At 34.2% G+C, this 20,827-nt stretch overlaps 1 protein-coding gene across 1 annotated transcript in view; it reads right to left on the bottom strand.

The window, feature by feature from the left end:
* Tyr (tyrosinase) overlaps window positions 1–20,827 on the bottom strand; it is an 80,127-nt gene that overhangs the window by 49,961 nt on the left and 9,339 nt on the right. The window contains exons 2-3 of the mRNA XM_052177691.1: window positions 18,764–18,980; window positions 8,886–9,033 (exon numbers count right to left, since the gene is read on the bottom strand). Coding sequence (XP_052033651.1) covers window positions 8,886–9,033; window positions 18,764–18,980 — 365 coding nt within the window. The remainder of the gene's footprint in view (window positions 1–8,885; window positions 9,034–18,763; window positions 18,981–20,827) is intronic.

Here is a 20,827-nt window from a genome sequence, read left to right as displayed (position 1 = left end):
CAAGGAAAGTAAGGTTTCTTTTGAGTCTGAGTGTTAGCATTCCTTATAGGGCCCCCTCCCCCTTACACACACACACACACACACACACACACACACACACACACGCACACGCACACGCACACGCACACGCACACGCACACACACGCGCACGCACACACACATACACACAGATACCTGGAAATATCCAGGTATGCCTAATTCATTACAAAAGGGACTGTTTGCCCCTTCCTCACTAATTCTCTTACACTCTAACCCTTTTATGCTCTTACCTTCTCTGTCCCTTCTCTCCCCATTTCCCTCCCCATCTCTCCACATTTCCCTGGCCAGCCTCTGCTCTCTCTCCTCTCTTTCTGTCTCTTTGTCTCTCTACTCTCTCTCTCTCTCTCTCTATGTCTCTGTTTCTCTTTGTGTCTCTCTAGCCAAAGGGATTTAAAGACTATGTCATTTCTGCATTCCAGCAAGATCACAAGGACCTAGCAAGTATTTGGATGTGATCTCTTGTCAGAGCAGCCATGTTGGTGGATTAAAATTCCTCTAGATTTATAAGTGAGCAATGATTTAATTTTACTGAATGTATTGCTTCTGTCACCTACTTGCATCTTTTTATAGCATTATTCCTTTTTCTACTTGTCGTCATCCTGTGCATCCTTGCGGTTTCCCTTATTTTTAAGTTACTATTTCTAGTGACATCAATATCATCATATGTTAAATGATAACTTCTGTTGATTTTACTTCTGAAATACACATGAACTGTTTTCTTCCCATCAAAGCTCTGGTTGATAACATTAATTAATACCACAGAATTATCCCACCTACACTGACATTTTCTTCCAACAGTCTGTTTGTCTCAGCAAGCAAAGTAACTTGAAAAATACCTGGGTATTAATAATGAAGTACAAAAACATTAAAGTTTGGTCCCCCCTATAGACCACTGGACTGAGCACAGGGGTCCCCAGTGGAGGAGTTAGAGAAAGTCCTGAAAGAGCTAAAGGGGCTTGTAACCCCATAGGAAGAGCAACAATATCAACAAACCAGACCCTCCCCCACCCCCTACCCCTGCCCCAAGCTCCCAGGGACTAAACCACCAACCAAAGAGTACACATGGAAGGACCCATGTCATATGTCATCTGTAGCAGAGGATGGCCTTGTGGGACATCAATGAGAGAAGAGGCCCTTGGTCCTGTGAAGGCTTGTTATCCTAATGTAGGGAGATGCCAGATCAGATAAGTGGGAGTAGGTGGGTTAGGGTGCAGGGGGAGCGGGGATGGGATAGGGGGGTTTCTGGAGGGGAAATGAGAAATAGGATAACATTTGAAATGTAAATAAAGAAAGTATCTAATAAAAAAGAGAAAAAAGATAGTGTCCTGATCAAATAAGTGATCACAATGGCAGACATTGGAAAATTGCTAATGCTTGGACTGTTTTTCATGTTACATATTTGAGTATTCATATGTATTTCTATTAGAATCTTAATTAAACACACATTTGCTGAGAAAAAAAGAGATTGGTGCATGATTTTAAGATTCTTTTTTCAGATTCAATAATAAAGGCCTATTTTTCTTTCTACTGTTGCTAATGAAATATTTAGATTAACAATATTGTAATTCTTCTCATTCTAAATCACATTAACCCTACAAAGAGTTGAAAGATCCTCTTCATTATAGGACATGTTTAAGGTTACTTGTCATAGCAACTGATTTCTTTATCACAAGATAAAGTACAATTCAATGTCCCTGGGTGAATATTTTATCTCACAATAAAATGTTATTGATACCCCATAGTGGCTGACTGCTGCCAATTATCAATTACATGACACTTTAGGAAGTCTTAGTGAATGGCTTCTATGTGTAATGAACAGACAGTATTAGATGCCAGAGGTGATCAATATATAGACTCTGTTAGCACAGAGCTCAAGATTTACTGGGAGAGATACACATGAATCAATCTAACAAAGACAAACTCTTTTAAGAGCTAAATCTAACAGGAAAAGCAGCTGGGGGAATATGGTCGAATATGATTATAATGGTACAATGGCAATTTGTTATAGAGAATGAATTCTGATTCAGAAAACAAGCAAGCACTTTAAACCAGGTTATGGGCCAATAATAAGAAAAGAAACAGAGAGCAGGTTCCCCTCTGACATCCCATCAAGTGCAGACTTGAATATATATCTCTGATTTCTGAGATGACCTCCTTCCATAACCCTGATATTTCCACCTTTCGGAACAGGCTTCAGCCTCCAGTCACCAGTCAGGAAGCAATCTGCTGTTCATTCCTGAAGTCCCAGGGACCTGTCTTGCTGCCACCTGTCTGCTTGGACTGCTGTGCTGACAATTTGGTACAGCATCTGATTTGAGGGCATATGGTTCGGGCAGGCTTCTTAGCAAGCTAACCCAGGGGAAACTTGGCAAATACAAACAAACAAAAAAAAAATCACTTCAGGAGAAATAATTATCTGTAGCTGAGGATCAAGGCAGGATCACCATTCCTAGAATGCATTAGTTCATGTTTTCACTTAGCCAGGATTTTTCTATCCTCAAAAGGCTGGTTTCAGAGACTTGCTGAAGTAGTGTTACTTTACTGGAGAACACTGAGAAAATAGGAAATAGAGACCATGTAGCCATTTTTAAGTGTTCCCTTACTTCTTATGAGAGCTAGTCTTTATACTGTGAGCTATACTGTGTTATAATTTGTAAAATTATATGTATATGCACATTATTATTATAATTATATATTAAAATATATTATAAAATTAATATAATTGTAAAATTGAAATACATTATAGTTAAGAAGGTTCATTACCATTACTTTGTATGTGAAAAGTCTTAGGTCCAGAGAGGTCTGCCAGCTTTTCCAATCTCACATAAGATTCACTGAGCATTGCCAGAAGTTTCTCATGGGCTCTGACTCCAGACCTAATGATTTTTCTATCACATAGTTTCTTTTTATATTTAGGATCTGGGGTTTTAAAGATGAATTACTAGTAGTGAATATCTTATCCTGTTAGCTTTCCTCTGCTCATTTGGTTCCTCAGCCTGTTTGCCGCCACTGTCTTACCAATGACATCAGACTAGGATTTGAGAATCAGTTAAAATGACTGGTCTAAATTGGAAAGGCAAACTCATAACAGGATCATCTGGGTCATTCTGGTTTCAGATTGCCAATGTTTTGTAATTCATTCTACTTGAATAGTGTCTTCTGTAACAATCACACTACTTGGCTACTGTTAACACAACCACTGTAATGATAATTTCAGTTTTCTCACTGATTGAAGACTATTCTCTCTTTGTCTATTAATACATATAGCTTTTATTAATTATTTTATGAATCAGATTTATAACAGGTGACTTAAACTGTTTAATTCTGTTTTTATCTATAATGTAATGACATAGGACTTAACTTATAAGATGGTAGAATCTGTAGATATGAAATGAGTCCACTTATGCAAGATAAAAATAATTCAGCATACATCTCATTTCTTATAAATGTTATTTGTGCTTTTAATACTTTAGCAGATTTTTGTAATACTTGGAGCTAATATGAACCTTCTCTAACTGCAAACTTCTTTATGAGTTTTGTTAGCTATAGCCTGAACAATTTACCTCTCAAATGTCACCAATTAGAATTGTATCTATATTTCAAGAATTCTACAGTCTCAAGTATATTCCGTAACTAGTGGATATTCATTTGTGACAGTCACAATTTTAGTGTTATGACTTCATAGGCCAAAGAGAATGCCTGTCTGTCTTCACTTCAATCGTGTTCTTTTCTTCACGCCCCTTTCTGCTCTCAAACATTGATCTACAGTATGTGCTACCTATCAACAATTCATTAATTCCTGAGGAAGTCATCATTTTCTCAAAGGTTAAAAATGGAAACAGTTTTTACCAAACTCAGTAGCATCAAAGTTGGACATGGATTTGTAAACCTTAACACAGACAATTTCCATAAGAGAAATTGAAGACCAGATGGTATAGAAAGTTCACAGGAGCATTGCATGTACAGCCCTCAGTGTGGCAAGTGCCACGTGACAGGAAGACATTCTAGAAGCCAAGGCTAAAGAGATATCATGTAATATATAATAACACTAGGCAGCACTTTGAGATGAATTGCCAGGAAGAAATCTTCATTAAACCAACATATAGAGAGAAGGCTTCAGAATAAATATTTTACCAGAAATCACTTTAATAACAGCTAGTAAGAAATAAACATTTCTAATACATTTTAAGTGTTATAGGAAAACAAATGCCCATCTCCTTCAATTCTTTTGAGTTTTCAGAATTGATTCTATCATTGGTATTATTGGATAAGTATATTTGTCCATTTCTTTTTTTTAACCATAAGATGTTCTTTATTTATTTCCACATATATTCTTTTTTATTAGATATATTCCTTATTTACATTTCAAATGTTGTCCCAATTCCTGGTTCGCACCCCCCCACCTTGCTGAAAATCCCATAAGCCATCTCCCCTCCCCCTGTTCCCCAATCAACCCTCTCCTGCTTCCCTGTCCTGGTATTCCTCTACACAGCTGCATCAAGCCTTTCTAGGACCAAGGGCCTTTCCATATTGTTGTTCCTCCTATGACTCTGCAAACCCCTTCAGCTCCTTGGGTCCTTTCTCTTGTTCCTCTATTGGGGACCCTGTTCTCAGTTCAATGGCTGGACGAGAGCTTTGTATTTGTATTTGTCATGCAGAGCAGAGCCTCCCAAGGGACAGCTATATCCAGCTCTGGTTAGCAAGTTCTTGTGGGCATCAATAATAATGTCTGGGCTTTGTAACTGTATATAGAATGGATCATTAGGTGGGGTGGTCTCTGGATGGTCTTTGCCTCAGACTCTGCTCTATATTTCTAAATATTAACAAATTGAAAAAAACTAATAGGGTTATTTGGTTTCCTGGGGTCTAACTTCTTGAGTTCTTTGTATATATTGGATATTAGCCCTCTATCAGATGTAGGGTTGGTGAATATCCTTTCCCAATTTGATGGTTGCTGTTTTGTCCTTTTAACAGTGTCCTTTGCCTTACAGAAACTTTGCAATGTTATGAGGTCCCATTTGTCAATTCTTGATCTTAGAGCATAAGCTATTGGTGATCTGTTCAGGAACTTTTCCCTTGTGTCCATGTCCTCTAGGGTCTTCCCCAGTTTCTCTTCTATTAGTTTCAGTGTGTCTGGTTTTACATGGAGGTCCTTGATGCACTTGGAGTGAAGTTTAGTACATGGAGATAAGAATGGATCAATTCACATTCTTCTGCATGCTGACCTCCAATTGAACCAGCACCATTTGTTGAAAAGTCTATCTTTTTTCCACTGGATATTTTTGGCTCCTTTGTCAAAGATCAAGTGACCATAGGTGTGTGGGTTCATTTCTGGATCTTCAATTCTATTCCATTGGTCCACTTCTCTGTCACTGTGCCAATACCATGCAGTTTTTAATACTATTGCTCTGTAGTATTGCTTGAAGTCAGGGATACTGATTCCCCCAGAATTGCTTTTGTTGTTGAGAATAGTTTTAGCTATCCTGGGTTTTTTGTTATTCCAGATGAATTTGTGAATTGCTTTTTCTAACTCTGTGAAGAACTGAGTTGGGATTTTGATGGGGATTGCATTGAATCTGTAGATCGCTTTTGGCAAGATGGCCATTTTAACTATATTAATCCTGCCAATCCACAAGCATGGCAGATTTTTTCCATTTTGTGAGGTCTTCTTCGATTTCCTTCTTCAGAGACCTGAAGTTCTTGTCATATAGATCTTTCACTTGTTTGGTTAGAGTCACACCAAGATACTTTATATTGTTTGTGGCTATTGTGAAGGATGTCATTTCCCTAACTTCTTTCTCAGCCTGCTTATCCTTTGAGGATAGGAAGGCAACTGATTTGCTTGAGTTGATTTTATAACCAGCCACTCTGGTGAAGTTGTTTATCAGCTGTAGGAGTTCTCTGGTAGAGGTTTTCAGGTCACTTAAGTAGACTATCATGTCATCTGCCAATAGTGATAATTTGACTTCTTCCTTTCCAATTTGTATCCCCTTGACCTCCTTATGTTGTTAAAAAATGGGGTACAGATCTAAACAAAGAATTTTCATCTGAAGAAATTCAGATGGCCAAGAGGCACCTTAAGAAGTGCTCAACATCATTAGTCATTAGGGAAATGCAAATCAAACAACCCTGAGATTTCACCTTATACCAGTCAGAATGGCGAAGGTCAAAAACTCAGGAGACAGCAGGTGTTGGTGAGGATGTGGAGAAAGAGGAACACTCCTCCACTGCTGGTGGGGCTGTAGGATGGTACAATCACTTTGGATATCAGTCTGGCAGTTCCTCAGAAAACTGGACATCACACTTCCGGAGGACCCTGCTATACCTCTCCTGGGCATATACCCAAAGGATTCCCAGGCATGCAATAAAGACACATGCTCCATTATGTTCATAGCAGCCTTATTTATAATAGCCAGAAGCTGGAAAGAACCCAGATGCCCCTCAAAGGAGGAATGGATACAGAAAATGTGGTATATTTACACAATGGAATACTACTCAGCAATTAGAAACAATGAATTCACAAAATTTTTAGGCAAATGGTTTGATCTGGAAAATATCATCCTAAGTGAGGTAACCCAGTCACAAAAGAATACACATGGAATGCAATCTCTGATAAGTGGTTATTAATTAGCCCAGAAGCCCTGAATACCCAAGGCACAAATCACATAACAAATGACTCCCATGAAGAAGTATGGAGAAGGTCCTGATCCTGGAAAGGATTGATCTAGCATTGGAGGGGAATATAAGGACAGAGAAAAAAGGAGGGAGGTTATTGGAGAATGGATGCAGAGAAGAAGGTTTATGGGACATATGGAGAGGGGGGATCCGGGAAAGGGGAAATCATTTGGAATGTAAACAAAGAATATAGAAAATAAAAATATTAAAAAAAAAACTAATAAAATTGTCTAACCTCAAAATCAGAGATAGTTCATTAATATTTATTTATGCTTGCCTCTCACTTATTAATAGGCAGATTCATACATATGAAGAGATATATGCAGTTGCAATAGTAAATATCATGTAGCATCCATACCTCATTTTATAATATAAATAATACTGTAAATTTCATCAATTGTAGATACATTGGCATTATTTTAATGCTCTCTGAATTTCCCTTAGCATTCAAGAGCTCACTACAATTTATTTTGTGAAAGAACAATAGGAAATGCATTCATCCAGTTCTTCTACTCAGTATTTAAAATTAGGATATTTTAGTTGCACACTGCAAACCTCCATTTACTTGTTCAACTACACATTACATGTTATCATGCTGAGTACTTGAACTAATGATTCAAGATGTGTTAAAATAAACTAGTATTTTAGTGAGTATGATACAATGAATTAAGTTCTACAGTAAAGAGAAGAACAAAAATTTCTGAGGACATAAAACAATTCAGTAAGCTCCCTGGAGAAATGACAAAAATTGTATAGTGAGGAATGTACCTAAAATAATACTTGACTTCTAAATACTGGTACAACCATTGTTCCATGCTTTAAACAAGCTCAGTTAGAAAGAGAATAGAGTGAGTGCCCAAGCCATTCTAATTGTTTCTTGAATAAACATTAATGAATATATAAAATTAAGGAGATAGCCTAAAATATTTTTACCTCGTAATATTAAATAAGTTTGCAAGAAATCTGCAACACCTCAATAACATACTTTGTTTCTTTATAGTATTATTTGTGGTATCATTTTTAATATTCAAATTTTTAAACATAATGCACTGTTGAACAATTACTCAAATTGTTAGATAATAAGAATATTATAACTCACTAATATAGAGTTTCATTAAGTATTATTACTTCCACCACTCAGCATTATGACCAATGTGATATCATTATAATATTTCCAATATATATGTACCACAGAGGTTGTATGGTTGTCTTCAAGTCAGCCATAACTTATATGTGCTGCCTACTGTTCACACACACCTGTTTAGTTAGATTCATATCTTGTTTGTTTTTAATAACCCCTCTATTCTTCATAACATTTCCAAAAATCTGTATTTAAAGATAAGATAAGAAAATCTCAGAATACCTCCATGATTTGTCTAAACTACCAATGATATGCATTGATGAATTCTAAATATCAAAAAACCCACCTTACATCCATGATAGTAGTAACAATTCCCAACACATTGTTATTTCTGTGAAAATTCTGAAACATTAACTATCAGGATATATTATAGCTGCTTGTTTAAGTTTTACGTGACTAACACCTTTACCTAAGTCCACTAACATCCACCTATCAGTTTGCTTTAAAAATAGTAAGAAGATTAGTTACAAACCATGCAAATTCCTATGAAACAATAATGTGTCTTTGTCTCCATGAAAACTGTCACTTTTTTCATCCATCCGTACACAGTAGATTCCTTATATTCATGCTTTTACTCTTAACCACAAATGTCTACAAGCTTTCAAATTCAGCACTAGAGCCAAATGGCCTCATAGCCTATGAGGAATCAAACTTATACTTGGGAGTTCTGTATCTACTATGTAAAGTCCACCTGTAGCTATTGACTCTCTAGTATTAGCTTCAAAATGTATTCCTTGTCCTAATCTAATATCAAATATAGTATACCCTATGCTGTAGTAAGACATGGATGAATCTGAATCCTGAACTTACATTGTTGCTTAACTTGAAAATTTTTATTTCTTTATCATACCTTACACCTTACTGGCTTCTCTTTAGTTTATTTGAACTTTTAGTCTTAGCTTAGGTTCTCTCAAAATAGCAAACCACCATAATTTATAAGGATTGGTATGATAAAGTTGCATTTGAAGCACACGTTGATAGTACATTTAAGAGCAATGAACCCATAATTTATGAGGAAATGTCAACCAACCTGTCCACAAAAGCATGATGAAGAAGAAAAATGGGATCGTTGGCTGATCCCTGTACTTGGGACATTGTTCCATTCATAAAGATATGTAAACCATTGTGCATGCTACTTTGAGAAGAATCTGCTATTCCTGTGAGTGGACTGGCAAATCCTGTTGGCACAAAGGGAAATTTAAAAATTAGTTTTTAATGATTGAAAATCTAAATGATTATCTTATCTCATATATAACTACAAAGGAAATCATGATTTTAAATAAACAAAATCAATAAGAAAACTCACTTGATATTGAGATTTTGAATATTCATTCAGATGTCTTCAAAACTGAAAGATATTAGGTTGGGTACACTATGTGGTAGATTAAGTAGTGAGATAGGTTGGACCAATATGGACACTCTTATGGTACATCTCTGTTAAGTCCTTTGGATACTGCAAAGTCCCAAGAACCTTTGCAATAATCAGCCTTCACTCTCTCTTAAATATAAAAATATACAAAATATATCAACAACTTATTTAAAATATAACCCTGAGAGGAGTCCTTTGCAGTATATTTGTATCCTCTTACTTTGTAGTTCTAACAATTATTTAAATTTTAGATACTGGTTCCAGAAGAAGCATAAAATTTATGGTCAGCATTATACTCATTTATTTGTAATTGTCCTAGGAAAATCATATCATAATGTTTTTATTTTTATAGAACATTCATTTCACAGATAATTAGAACTCATTTCAAAAACAAAATCAAGTCCTCATCTCTCTGTAAATTCACTGTTAAGAACATATAATACTCTCCACTGTCGTTTGTTGACTATAAGTATTGGGAGTGGAGTTTTCTAGGAACTTAACATTGCTTAATTTCATATAATTGAGAATCATCATACATATTACTTATTTGCATTTTCATGGATTTAAAATAAAAGGCTTAGTACACTAAGGAACTACATATGTTTAGAGAGAGGGATTGGAAGATAAACCTGTTTAACTATAGAGTTTAAGCTTTCATATGCAAGAGTTTACTGTCTTTACTATGTAGCAAAATACTGTACATCAATGAAGAGTATAATCTATATAAGGATAGGCTTCAAATTTTAGTTTTAAACATAATCATAACATCAAATGAAAGCTTTAGAACTTCATTTCATGTACGGTCTTCAATAGTTTTTTAAGTTTAACCTAATTATTTTTACCAGAGATATAAATAAATTTTGAGGAATAATTCAGAGATATTGTAAATAGTATAAAATTTAAAGATAATGTAGTTTTTTTAAAGTTAGCCATCTTAAGGATTTAACATTCACATTTATTTCTAAATATCAAAATTGACACATAAGTCTTAGTATTTTATAATTTCTTTTATGTGCTTACTTAAGTTTATTACTACAGAATTATTAGTCTAAGTGTTGCAAATTCTACAGTGGAGACCTTTTTAGGTTGGTGAAGTTTAGTTCTGTACTACTCAAATAAAAATTATGTTGGAGGGAAAGAATAAGGCAGGGAAATAAACAGAGATCATGACTGTAACTGATAGTGTATAGTACATGTGAAAATTGCTACAAACATAGATTGCAAACATTCACACTAAGGAATAGTAAGTATGTAAAATAGCAGACATGATGTTTAATTTGATTTAGTTACTATAAATGTATCTACCAATATCAAAATATCACATACCATAAATATAAATAATTTTTACTTGTCAATTTTTGCCCCAATTTTTGTAATATATTTGTTTTTGAACTTATAGAAATTTTCATCTCCCCTTGAAAATGCTAAAATAAAAGTGGAAGCAAAATGATAGTTTTTGTTAATGTAATTATACAAAGGGATTGTGTAAGAATTGTCAATTATACAATTATGCAATTATAGAAAGGAAAGTGTCAGAAGACCGTCAGTAACCTCTCATCTAGATGTGTTTTAGACAATTAAAGTAGAATAACGATATAGTAGAATAATGTCTGGCAAATTCCCTTCAATCTCTGTGCTTTTGATTCTTCTGAGAGCCTAAAGCACTGTTTCTAGCTAGCCCTGTTTCAAGACCCTGCTGTAAATTGTTAAGCAAACCTAGCTTTAACTTCTAGACTATTTACAAGAAAGAAGTATAGTACTTGCCAATTTAGGTAACTATTTTTTTGCTTCACTTTTGTCGTTATTATAATAGAAAATAGCTAAACAAATTTATTAGGATGTAACAGTTACTTGTCATAGCTGGGATGAAAGCATCTAGCACCAGTCTGATACTAGTGGTAGTTTCCTGGGTAATAATAACAGCTTTCCCTATTGCCAGACTTAGTTGATAAATGAATGCCCATTTTCAAAGCTGCTAACCGAAACATGCCTTTTCTGTGTGTATCCTCAGAGGTGGGCAATAAGAAAGGCATCAAAACTTACAGGGAACCATTAAATATTTTTAATGTGTTTTTTGCCAATGGAAATACTATTCAAGATTAGAATGATTTTAATATGGAAATAGATTATTTTCTATTTTACTTTTTTACAGTTCATTTGGGAGATTATGGCTACTGAAATTATCTTTATAAAATAAAAATGATTGCTCTGTCAATTTCATTTCTTGTTGCATTTTACTCTTTCCTGAAAGAAATACCCCAATACTTTCATAAAGCCAGGCATTCAAATATTGTTCATGTACATAATCTTATTTGAGTAACAAGATTACATGATATTTGACAATATTGTTGTTCTTGTCCCAGTTTTATTAATGAGGAAACAACAATTTAAAGAATTAATGTAATACACCTAAATTCAAACTAGCATTTGAAGAACCAAAAACTTAAACATAACTGTGATTATCTTGAAACCTGTGACTTTTTCCAAATAACAGGTTGGCTTTCTTCAAAGAGATCCAAAATGACTCAAAAGTGAAATCAAATCATTTACTTTGACTTTTTATAAGCAAAGCTAGAATTTTAAATGTTTCTGTAATTAAAAAAAGTATCCAATAGAGATTGAGAATAACAAAGATAGTCTTCTCCATAAAACCTGAGATGTTATATACGAAGTGGCCAACACACCTCAGACGTCTTTGTGGAGTGTTCTTGGAACTGTACACTTGCCATGGTCAAAACCATTACAGGAAGATACAGGATATTAGAATAATATTGCTCTTGCTTGTTCTTAAATTCCCCCTGGATAGACCTTCCAACAAGCCCCTAGGGATCATGTTAGCAACACTAGATGCCAAAATAATTCAAAGTTACTTGCAAAGGGCAGCAACAATTGCTCAAATTATTGAGAGTTATGTCTTTAAATTCATATGAATTATTCTCATGAGAAATTTTAGGAGCATTTCAGATGAATGACAATAGAGAGTTTCAGTTTGTCAATCTATATTCTTTCCTCTTTTATTTTTCCCCCAATTCTCCTCTAGAGAGGTTTGGGTTATTTGTTTTAGATTTTGATGTTTATCTCTGATACCTGGAGATTTGGATTTAATTGTTTTAGAATTGAACTCAGTCACTTACAGTCTTAAAAGCCCCTAAGTGATTTTAATGTGCATTCAGGGTTGAAATTTACTGAATTTGACTGAATTGTTCTTTGTTCCCTAAACCTAAACTTACACTTCAAAATATTTACATCATATTATTTCCTTCATGTGAACTTTTCATCTTCTATATTTTGGTATCAAAAAAAGGAACCTATAATTCTGCCTTTAAAATCTCATTGTGCAAACTTACGCTGATAAATAATATTTTTAGAAGTAGCTGCTAATATTTTCTTGAAAATAAGTTAGCTAATATATGGCAGGTGATACAAAGGCATTTTCACATAAAATGTCTTGTTTGATTAGACTCTTTTCTTTCCTGGATGGAGGATCATGGGTGATGTTGAACTTTCATGGTTAAGCCTGCTCAGTTTTGAAGTATGAAGTAACAATTGACTAAATTTTCACTAGAAATTTTTTGGTTATATTTAAACTAATGTTGATATTCAAATTATATTTATCATTCAAAGTGATTTGGAAATAGAAATGAAGAAACAAGACAGCAAACTCATTTTAGTGCCCTTGAGAAGCATGTGGCTCTTAGACCCTTTGACTAACTTCATTCTTAATTTACTCTCCTAACAAAACACTTAGCAAAGGATTATGAGCTTCACAGACTCCAAATGACACAATGATTTGGGGAGATTTTATTTAATGGCTAGATACTTTTAAGGAGTCAAAATTAATATCATTTGTAGCTGGGATATAAGAGGCAGTTTAAAAATGTAGTTTTAAAGTGAGTCTTTAGCTATTTTGGAAATAATCTAATTTTCAGTTTTTTTCAAAGAAGATGAAATCTTAAAGCCATAAATGGAATTATATTTCAATTTTATTTATTAAAACTCCTTTTAAAAAATCATTCTCTTTTTCTCTCTGTATCTGTCTCTGCTGTCTGTCTGTCTCTGTCTGTCTTTGTGTGTGTGTGTGTGTGTGTGTGTGTGTGTATTATGTGAGTATGTAGAGATACATTCCTGTAGAGATCTGAGAACAAGTTTGCCATGTGGGGTCTTCCCATACAACTTGTTTGAAACCTCATCATGGGTGTGGTAGTATTAAGACTTCTGACCTTTTGTGGGTTAAACAAGCATTAGTTTCTTATGCTTGTGCAGTATATACTTTGTCCTCTGAACCATCTGCCCTGCTACAGAAACATATTTAATTTGATTTAATACAACTGTCCATTTCTAGAAACAAAAACAAGTCCAGATGCTGACCATTGTAGTGTAATGCTTGGGGAGTGTTTTTCAACATGAAAATAATAATGAGTGACAAATCATGATTTTTTTTTTAATTTCAAGAGGCTTATGTGAGTATAATTTTACTCACATAAGTGATGCAATATAATTTTTCAAAATTGTAGTTTTAAATTATTACCATAAGCCTTAGACTAGTTTCTTAGAAATTTGTTAACACTAGTGTTTGTGTGTATATCTGTTCATTCTACAGGCATGTTATCAATCCACACTATTCACATAACTCTAAAATTTTTAGTATATCTATATTGCAATAATCCACTGCAAAGGTAATGGACAATATATTCATTTATTTTTTGAAACTTATTTTAAATTGTTAAATGTTTTTAGTTTTAATGTTTTAAAAGTTTGTAATAGCTAGTTATACCCTTTTAAAGATTTTTTGTGCTTGCAGAGTCAAAGGAATACTAGATTATACAGCAAGACTACAAAAATACAAAAATACAACAAAGAAATAAAAGATCTCTATAAGTAAATTTTTATTTATGTTTTCTTTTCCTTCCTGTTCTTCAATTAATGGTGACTAATTCGTTTGGCATAGTTTAGATATTTTGCTAATACTCTGATAATTTATTAATGATAATGCTAATTATATTTTTAACAAGCTTTGGCAATTCTTTATTTTTAGAATTTATAACACTGTTTTTTTGTTTTGTTTTGTTTTGTTTTTTTTACAGGTGGCTTTATACAAAGAGTGTTGCTCGAAGAACAAGAAACATTCATACTTGATATTTTGAATAATTTTTTAACAAGGTGATTGCTTTGATTTGAATGATAATGGCTCCCGTAGGCTCATATATTTAAAGGCTTAGTCATTAATTGGTAGAAATATTTTAACAGGATTAGAAAGTAAAGCTTTGGGAAATGATGTATGTCACTAGAGGGTGGACTCTTGAGTCAAACTCTCTTTTTCTCCCCCATCTCTTCTTCCCTCCCTCCCTTTCTGCCTCATGCTTGTGAATAAGAATGTAAGCTCTCACCTGCTACTCTAGTGCAATGTGACAAGTCTATTGTCATGTTCCCTGATGTGATGGCCATAGGACTGTTTTTTTTTTTTTAATTGTAAGTCCCAGCAAACTCTTTCCTCTCTACGCTATCCTAGTAGTGATATTTTCACAGTGATAGAGAAGTAACTAAGACAGTGAACCATATTTTTATCTTTTATTGACATCTGAAAATTAAGTATTTGATGCTCATCCTGCTCTTGGCAAATGCCAGTCTCAGAAAATAAAGTTGGATGGATCTGCAAAATTCAGATTACCAATTTGCTCTATCAGTAGTGATTCAGTTCCCATATAGTTTTAAATACTCTCCCATTATGACTTAGGCAGAATAATAACTATTCAAATAAAGACGGTTGGGAATCATGTATTATATGGAATCATTGTGAAAGATGTATTCAGTATCTTTTAAAATGCCAATGCTACGATTTAATCTGCAAATATGATTCATACTTTTTGAGGAATTGAAGCTAGTACCTCATATGCTACACAAAGACTCTACTCACAAATTATGTTCCTTCTCCTATTTTCCTATTTAACAGTCTCTCTCTCTCTCTCTCTCTCTCTCTCCCTCTTCCTCTTTCTCTCCCTGCCCCCTCTTTTTTCAACCACACTACAATAAAAGATGCTGCTATTATTGTACTTTATCCTTCTATACAGTTGGTACAATAATATGTTTCTATACGCTTTTATGGAAATGACTCCTCATCAAAAGTTTGGAAACATATATTGCTTAATGAGATTTCAGATAATAAAATGAAAATTCACAGAAGCTAAGTAATTTGTTCTAGATTGTTTAGCTGTATCAGATCAAAATTTGATTCAACTATGTACCAGGCATCAAAACTCTGACCTCTCTTATAGTCTCTTATTTCTTTTAGCTATGTTAAGCTATTATTTGTGTAAAAATTAAAATGAGAAATAAATTTTCTGCTCATGTTATAATTTCCTTGGTAGTTATCATGCTTACTGGGATGAATGCTGAAGCCCTCTTTTTAAATTATACTTTAGGATAGGGAACGCACTCTTGTGATGAGTTCTTATCTGGATGAACTTTTCAAGGGTCATGTCACAGGACAACCAGCCCTTGATTGGGAATCTTTACTAAGCAATAGCAGCACTATCTAAAGAATTTTTTCGCTCCCTCTCTGCATAATTACTTCATTATGATATAGTTGTTAAGTATAAGAGAAAAACACTACATTACATTCAATGCTTATTCTTAATTTCTTTAGAAAATCTCTTGTAAGTATTTTATGACTTTTTTGAATAATCAAAACATTTATTTACTTTCATAAATGTATATGGATTTTTAGGTATGTGAATAGTCTTTGTTCTGTTCAGTCACTGTACTCTTCTAGCTGATACCTTTGTTCCTTTGATATACATTTACAGCTATAAATACATCTATTTATGCCATCTATTTGTAAATATATCCAAATGTATGATTTTAAACAGAAGTTTGATGTATGAGGAACATTGTTGGTGTTGTCTTTAGGAGCGTGATTTATTTCACTTAATGATTTCCATTTTCATCCATTTTCCTGTAGGTGTAAGGATTTAAATTTTCTTTATGACTTCATACATTTCTATTGTTATTATGCAAGACAAAGGATTAGAGAAGACAGTGAGATCTGGAAGTCAAATTAGCATGGGAGAAAAAGCTGTTGGTCAAGATAAGGCAAAGCTCAAGGCCATTATGTGACAGATAAAACAGGCTGCAAAAAAGCCAGTGCTATACAAGCAAACCAGAAAGCCCATAAAATGTTGTCATTGTGTAACTTTTCTGTTGAACTCCCAAGCCTTTGTTCTATATGGGACCACGTCTGATAGAGAAAGTTTTTCTCTTCTAATAATCTGTGCTTCTGTTTTTAACCATGAATCTTTATCCAATTCTCTGTTTAGGGATTGAAGAACCTGGATCTCTACAGAGATTCCCTCTAAATCACTGTATCTGAAATTCTATTTACAATGTTGTCTACTCTCAGTCCACTCATAAACTATATTGGTCATCAAAATACGATGGGAAGAGTGTCCTTCAACAATGTCCTTAAACAAAATTGGTATAGGTTTGGGGCTACCAATAATTCAGTGACCAAACATAACCTCATTATTTGATGTTTCTGAACCTGACTTTTTCAGCTGAGAATAGTGATGTCATTTATACAAGATATTTGGAAAGTTTGATACAACATATAGAAGGGTTGGCAGGGTACTCTGCACATAGGCATCAGTTTTTAAAAGCATCGTTTTATTTCTGTAAGAGAAAAAAATATAAATTTTATCTTAACATTAGTCCCAAAGTCTATCTTTAAGGTGGCTTTCCTTTCTTCCATTATTTATGGGTACAAATCTTTAGAATTACGTCTTGGAATGAAAGAAGAAAAGGAAAAATGTTAGCCAGGGCTGAACACTTTTGTAAAGTTCCCTCATTATGGTTGAACTGTGAGAATTTTCATAGCTAAATAAACAAAATGAGTTGTTTCTCTCACTTGCCTTCCCTACCCCATGGACCCAGGCAATGTCCATCCAGGATGTTTGTCACTTAACATTCTTTTATTGAGTACTCAATGGTTACCCCTAGCAATGGCCACCTTTGTGCCACAAAACTAAACATTTTAACCTCATTTCTCTCTTTCTTTCATAGAACTATTGCAACTTGTAATTAATTAATTAATTAATTATCCCCATTTCCCAGTTTCTCCCTCACAGAATCCTTCCTCCATACTCTGTTCTACTCTCCTTTGAGAGGGTGGGACCCCTTTAATATTCCCTATGGTGGTGTATCAAGTTTCTGGAGGATTAGGTGCATCCTCTCCCACTGAGGCCATACAAGGTATCCCTGTTGAGGAACAGATACCACAGTCAGGCTACTTTTGCTAACTTTTCAAAAGATACAGTAAACTCACCCTATAAGTATAAGAACAAAAGTCAGGATACAACATGCTAAAAATTAAAGAGAAAAGTTAAAGAAAGATTCACTCTAGGGAAGAGATGAAGATTTTCTGTATGACAGATTGTGACGAATTCTTAATATCTGGTGGTAATTTGTAAGCTTTGCTAGAAGTTTTCCCCAATGTTTGCTCATGTATGGAATCTGGGGCTTGATCATTCCTTCCTTCCTTCTTTCCTTCCTTCCCTCCCTCCTTCATTCCTTCTTTACTTCATTTCTCTCTCTCTCTTTCTTTCTTTCTTTCTTTCTTTCTTTCTTTCTTTCTTTCTTTCTTTCTTTCTTTCTTTCTTTCTTTCTTTCTTTCTTTTTCTTTTTGTTTTGCCTCTTAAAAAATGTGTTGATAGATTTGTTTTCCTAACTTTTGATGGTTGGAACGGGCATATAAGAGGTTCCATTATGCTTGCACAAGAATAAACTGCTGTTGAAAGGAAAATGTGAGCATATGCTGACTTAGGGAATAGAAAAAAAATGTGAGAACGATCTCTGATGAAGTGCAGATGTTGGCAGATGTTGTGTAAATAGCCATTTATTGCTTTCCGCTGTACATAACCTAACATCTTTTTGCATTGGGTAAATAATATTTTACATATAGTATCCTTCTTTTGAGCAATGAAAAGACTAAGAATTGGGTCAGATTATAGGATGCCTATAGCTTAAGTCTCATGGCTCTTCGGTAACCTTCCTACATGATATTTTTTTGATGTACTTGTAATATTTCTTGACCTATGATTTTCTTTGATCTGTTAATGTAAAACTTCACAGAACCCTTACCACATTAGAAAATACTATTGGAAAAACTGAATTGGCATTCTCTGGCCATGGTCACTTACTTTTTGCTTTTGAGAATCTTTTTTATCTTCATTTTAGATGAGAACTGGGTTATGTTGTTGTTATTTTTATTGTGGTTTTGGTTTTTGGTTTTGCTTTATTTTGTTTTTGTGAAAAACTGCCAGTTGTCCCTGCCAGGTTTTCAAGGATTGGTAAAGTATCACTAAACTTCTGAAGTATAGTGCGATGTTCTATGCTGGCTAAATTTACTATTACCATGGGTATATTCAAAGCATAGCATTGCAAAACATGCAATATTCTAAATTCTAAATATCTCTGAGCCCAGAATTTCTGAAAAGAAGTTATAAAGAAGAAGAAAAAATTAAAATTAATGAAAACAAGGATATTACCTTCCAGTGTGTTTCTAAAGCTGAAATTGGCAGTTCTGTCCATTGATCCAGATTCATACTGGGTCAAACTCAGACAAAATTCCACATCTGCTGAAGACGGAAGCCTGGGGGTTTTGGCTTTGTCGTGGTTTCCAGGATTACGTAATAGTGGTCCCTCAGGTGTTCCATCACATAAAACCTGATGGCTGTTATACTCTTCTGATCTGCTACAAATGATCTGTGAAAAGCAATTTATGTTAAATGAGTTACCTCTGAGACAAGAGAGAGATGTTGAAAATTACACATCATTATTGTTGAGCTTTCTGGCAGAGAGGTGAAAGTGAACTTCAGCCACCATGCTAGGCATATATTTTCATTGTGGTGGCCTTTGCTAGTCTAATTTGTGTTCAGAAAGTACCCAACTATACCTTGAGCTATTAACAGTTGTAATTCATAAAATTGAACCATATTTCTTTTCTGTGACTTAGGTTAATTTTTCACTGTGACTCTGCCTTCCAGATATGCTCCAAAGTCACCTGTTAGTCCATTCTGTTTTCTTTTCTTCTTCCTTTTCCTTTTCCAAGTACAAAATTCATAATACAAGAGCTCCTTTGTTTAAATAAACAAGTTTTGTTTTACACTGTTGTATCTTGACTTCCAAAAGCATATGAAAACTATATGAAGAACTGGAAATCTGTTGTTCATTCTAACATAGAAGTGCTGTACAAACATTGGCTGCTGAATTCCATTGCAGGAGTTATAAATGCATGGAGACAGAAAAGGGCAATAGTTCTATGGGGAAAATATTTGCAATGCAAACCTAAGATCAGGAAATCAGATAACCAGCACCCTCTTAATTCCAGAATGTGAGTAGTAGATTCCTATTAGTATCCTGGTATTTGCAAACTGCAAACAAAAAATTGTCAGAGCAAGCTGGCTAACAAAACTAGCCATATTAAATGAACATTGTTCCAGTCAGAGACCATGCCTTAATGTGTACCATAGTGTGTAACTAAGAAAGATATGCAACTTCAACCTGTGTGCTCCACAGGCATACACAAACATGTATATGTGCAAGTACACTTGCAGATACACATACATCTGCGAACATGTAAACACACACTTGTGTGCATTCATATAATGAATGCTACATACATGTAATGCACATGCCAATAAAAATAATAAACAAATAACTGCACAGGGTACAATAAAGTTGGAGATGAAAAACTTGGTTTATATTGGAAACACATCTTTTATCTTTAAACTATCACTTATGCTCAATTTTCTTTTTAATATGGAAAATATTACCACATGACTTAAATGAATCATTTCATGCAACATAACTCCTTAAAATATTTCCAGTAAAATGTGAAGAATTGTGACTTAAAAATAATAATGACAATAATCTGCCAGAGAGTAACAAAGGAATCAGAGAAACTGCTGTTTTGAAATTCTCTAAAAGGAGGACTATACTGTATATCAAGCCTGACATTAAAAATGGATCTGTTACGACAAAACCAAAAAGCATGAAGTGGGATTATCTTCAGTCTTAGCACCGCCAAAGGATGAAGTAGAGTTTGCAAGATAAAGGATGGGGTGTCAAACTCAGGATGGTGTTCTAGTCCTAGATCTAGTGACTTAGGTTTCCTATGGATTACACATTAAATTGTAATGAAAATGAGTACTTTATATAAATATTCGATATAAAATTAATTTGTGAAACTTCTATTATAGCTGACTGCCATGTCTCGATGGCTTCACTATGAAACAAAAATTCACAGCTGAAATTGTTCAGAATTTCAAGACCAAAATAACAAGCTGACTAATTGTCAAAATGTAGGCTTGTTTTTAGCATTGCAAACTACAATGGATATATGGATATATGCCCAAACATGGGACTGGCTGTTCCCATATCTATTAGCAATCAAAAAAGGTCTCTATTAGGGAGCCAACATGACAATCTGTATGAAGAAATTACTTAGTTGATATTTCCCTTCCCAAGTATGTCCATGTTTGTGTAAAACTGACAGAAAACTAACAAGCCCAGCCCTGAAGGTGGTTTTGATGTTGAACTCAGGGTTTTGA

This window comes from Apodemus sylvaticus, chromosome 1, assembly GCF_947179515.1.
Source record: "Apodemus sylvaticus chromosome 1, mApoSyl1.1, whole genome shotgun sequence".
Classification (NCBI taxonomy): Eukaryota; Metazoa; Chordata; class Mammalia; order Rodentia; family Muridae; genus Apodemus; species Apodemus sylvaticus.
Note: the sequence above shows the minus strand (reverse complement) of the source record. Positions and strands in the feature narration are given on the sequence as shown.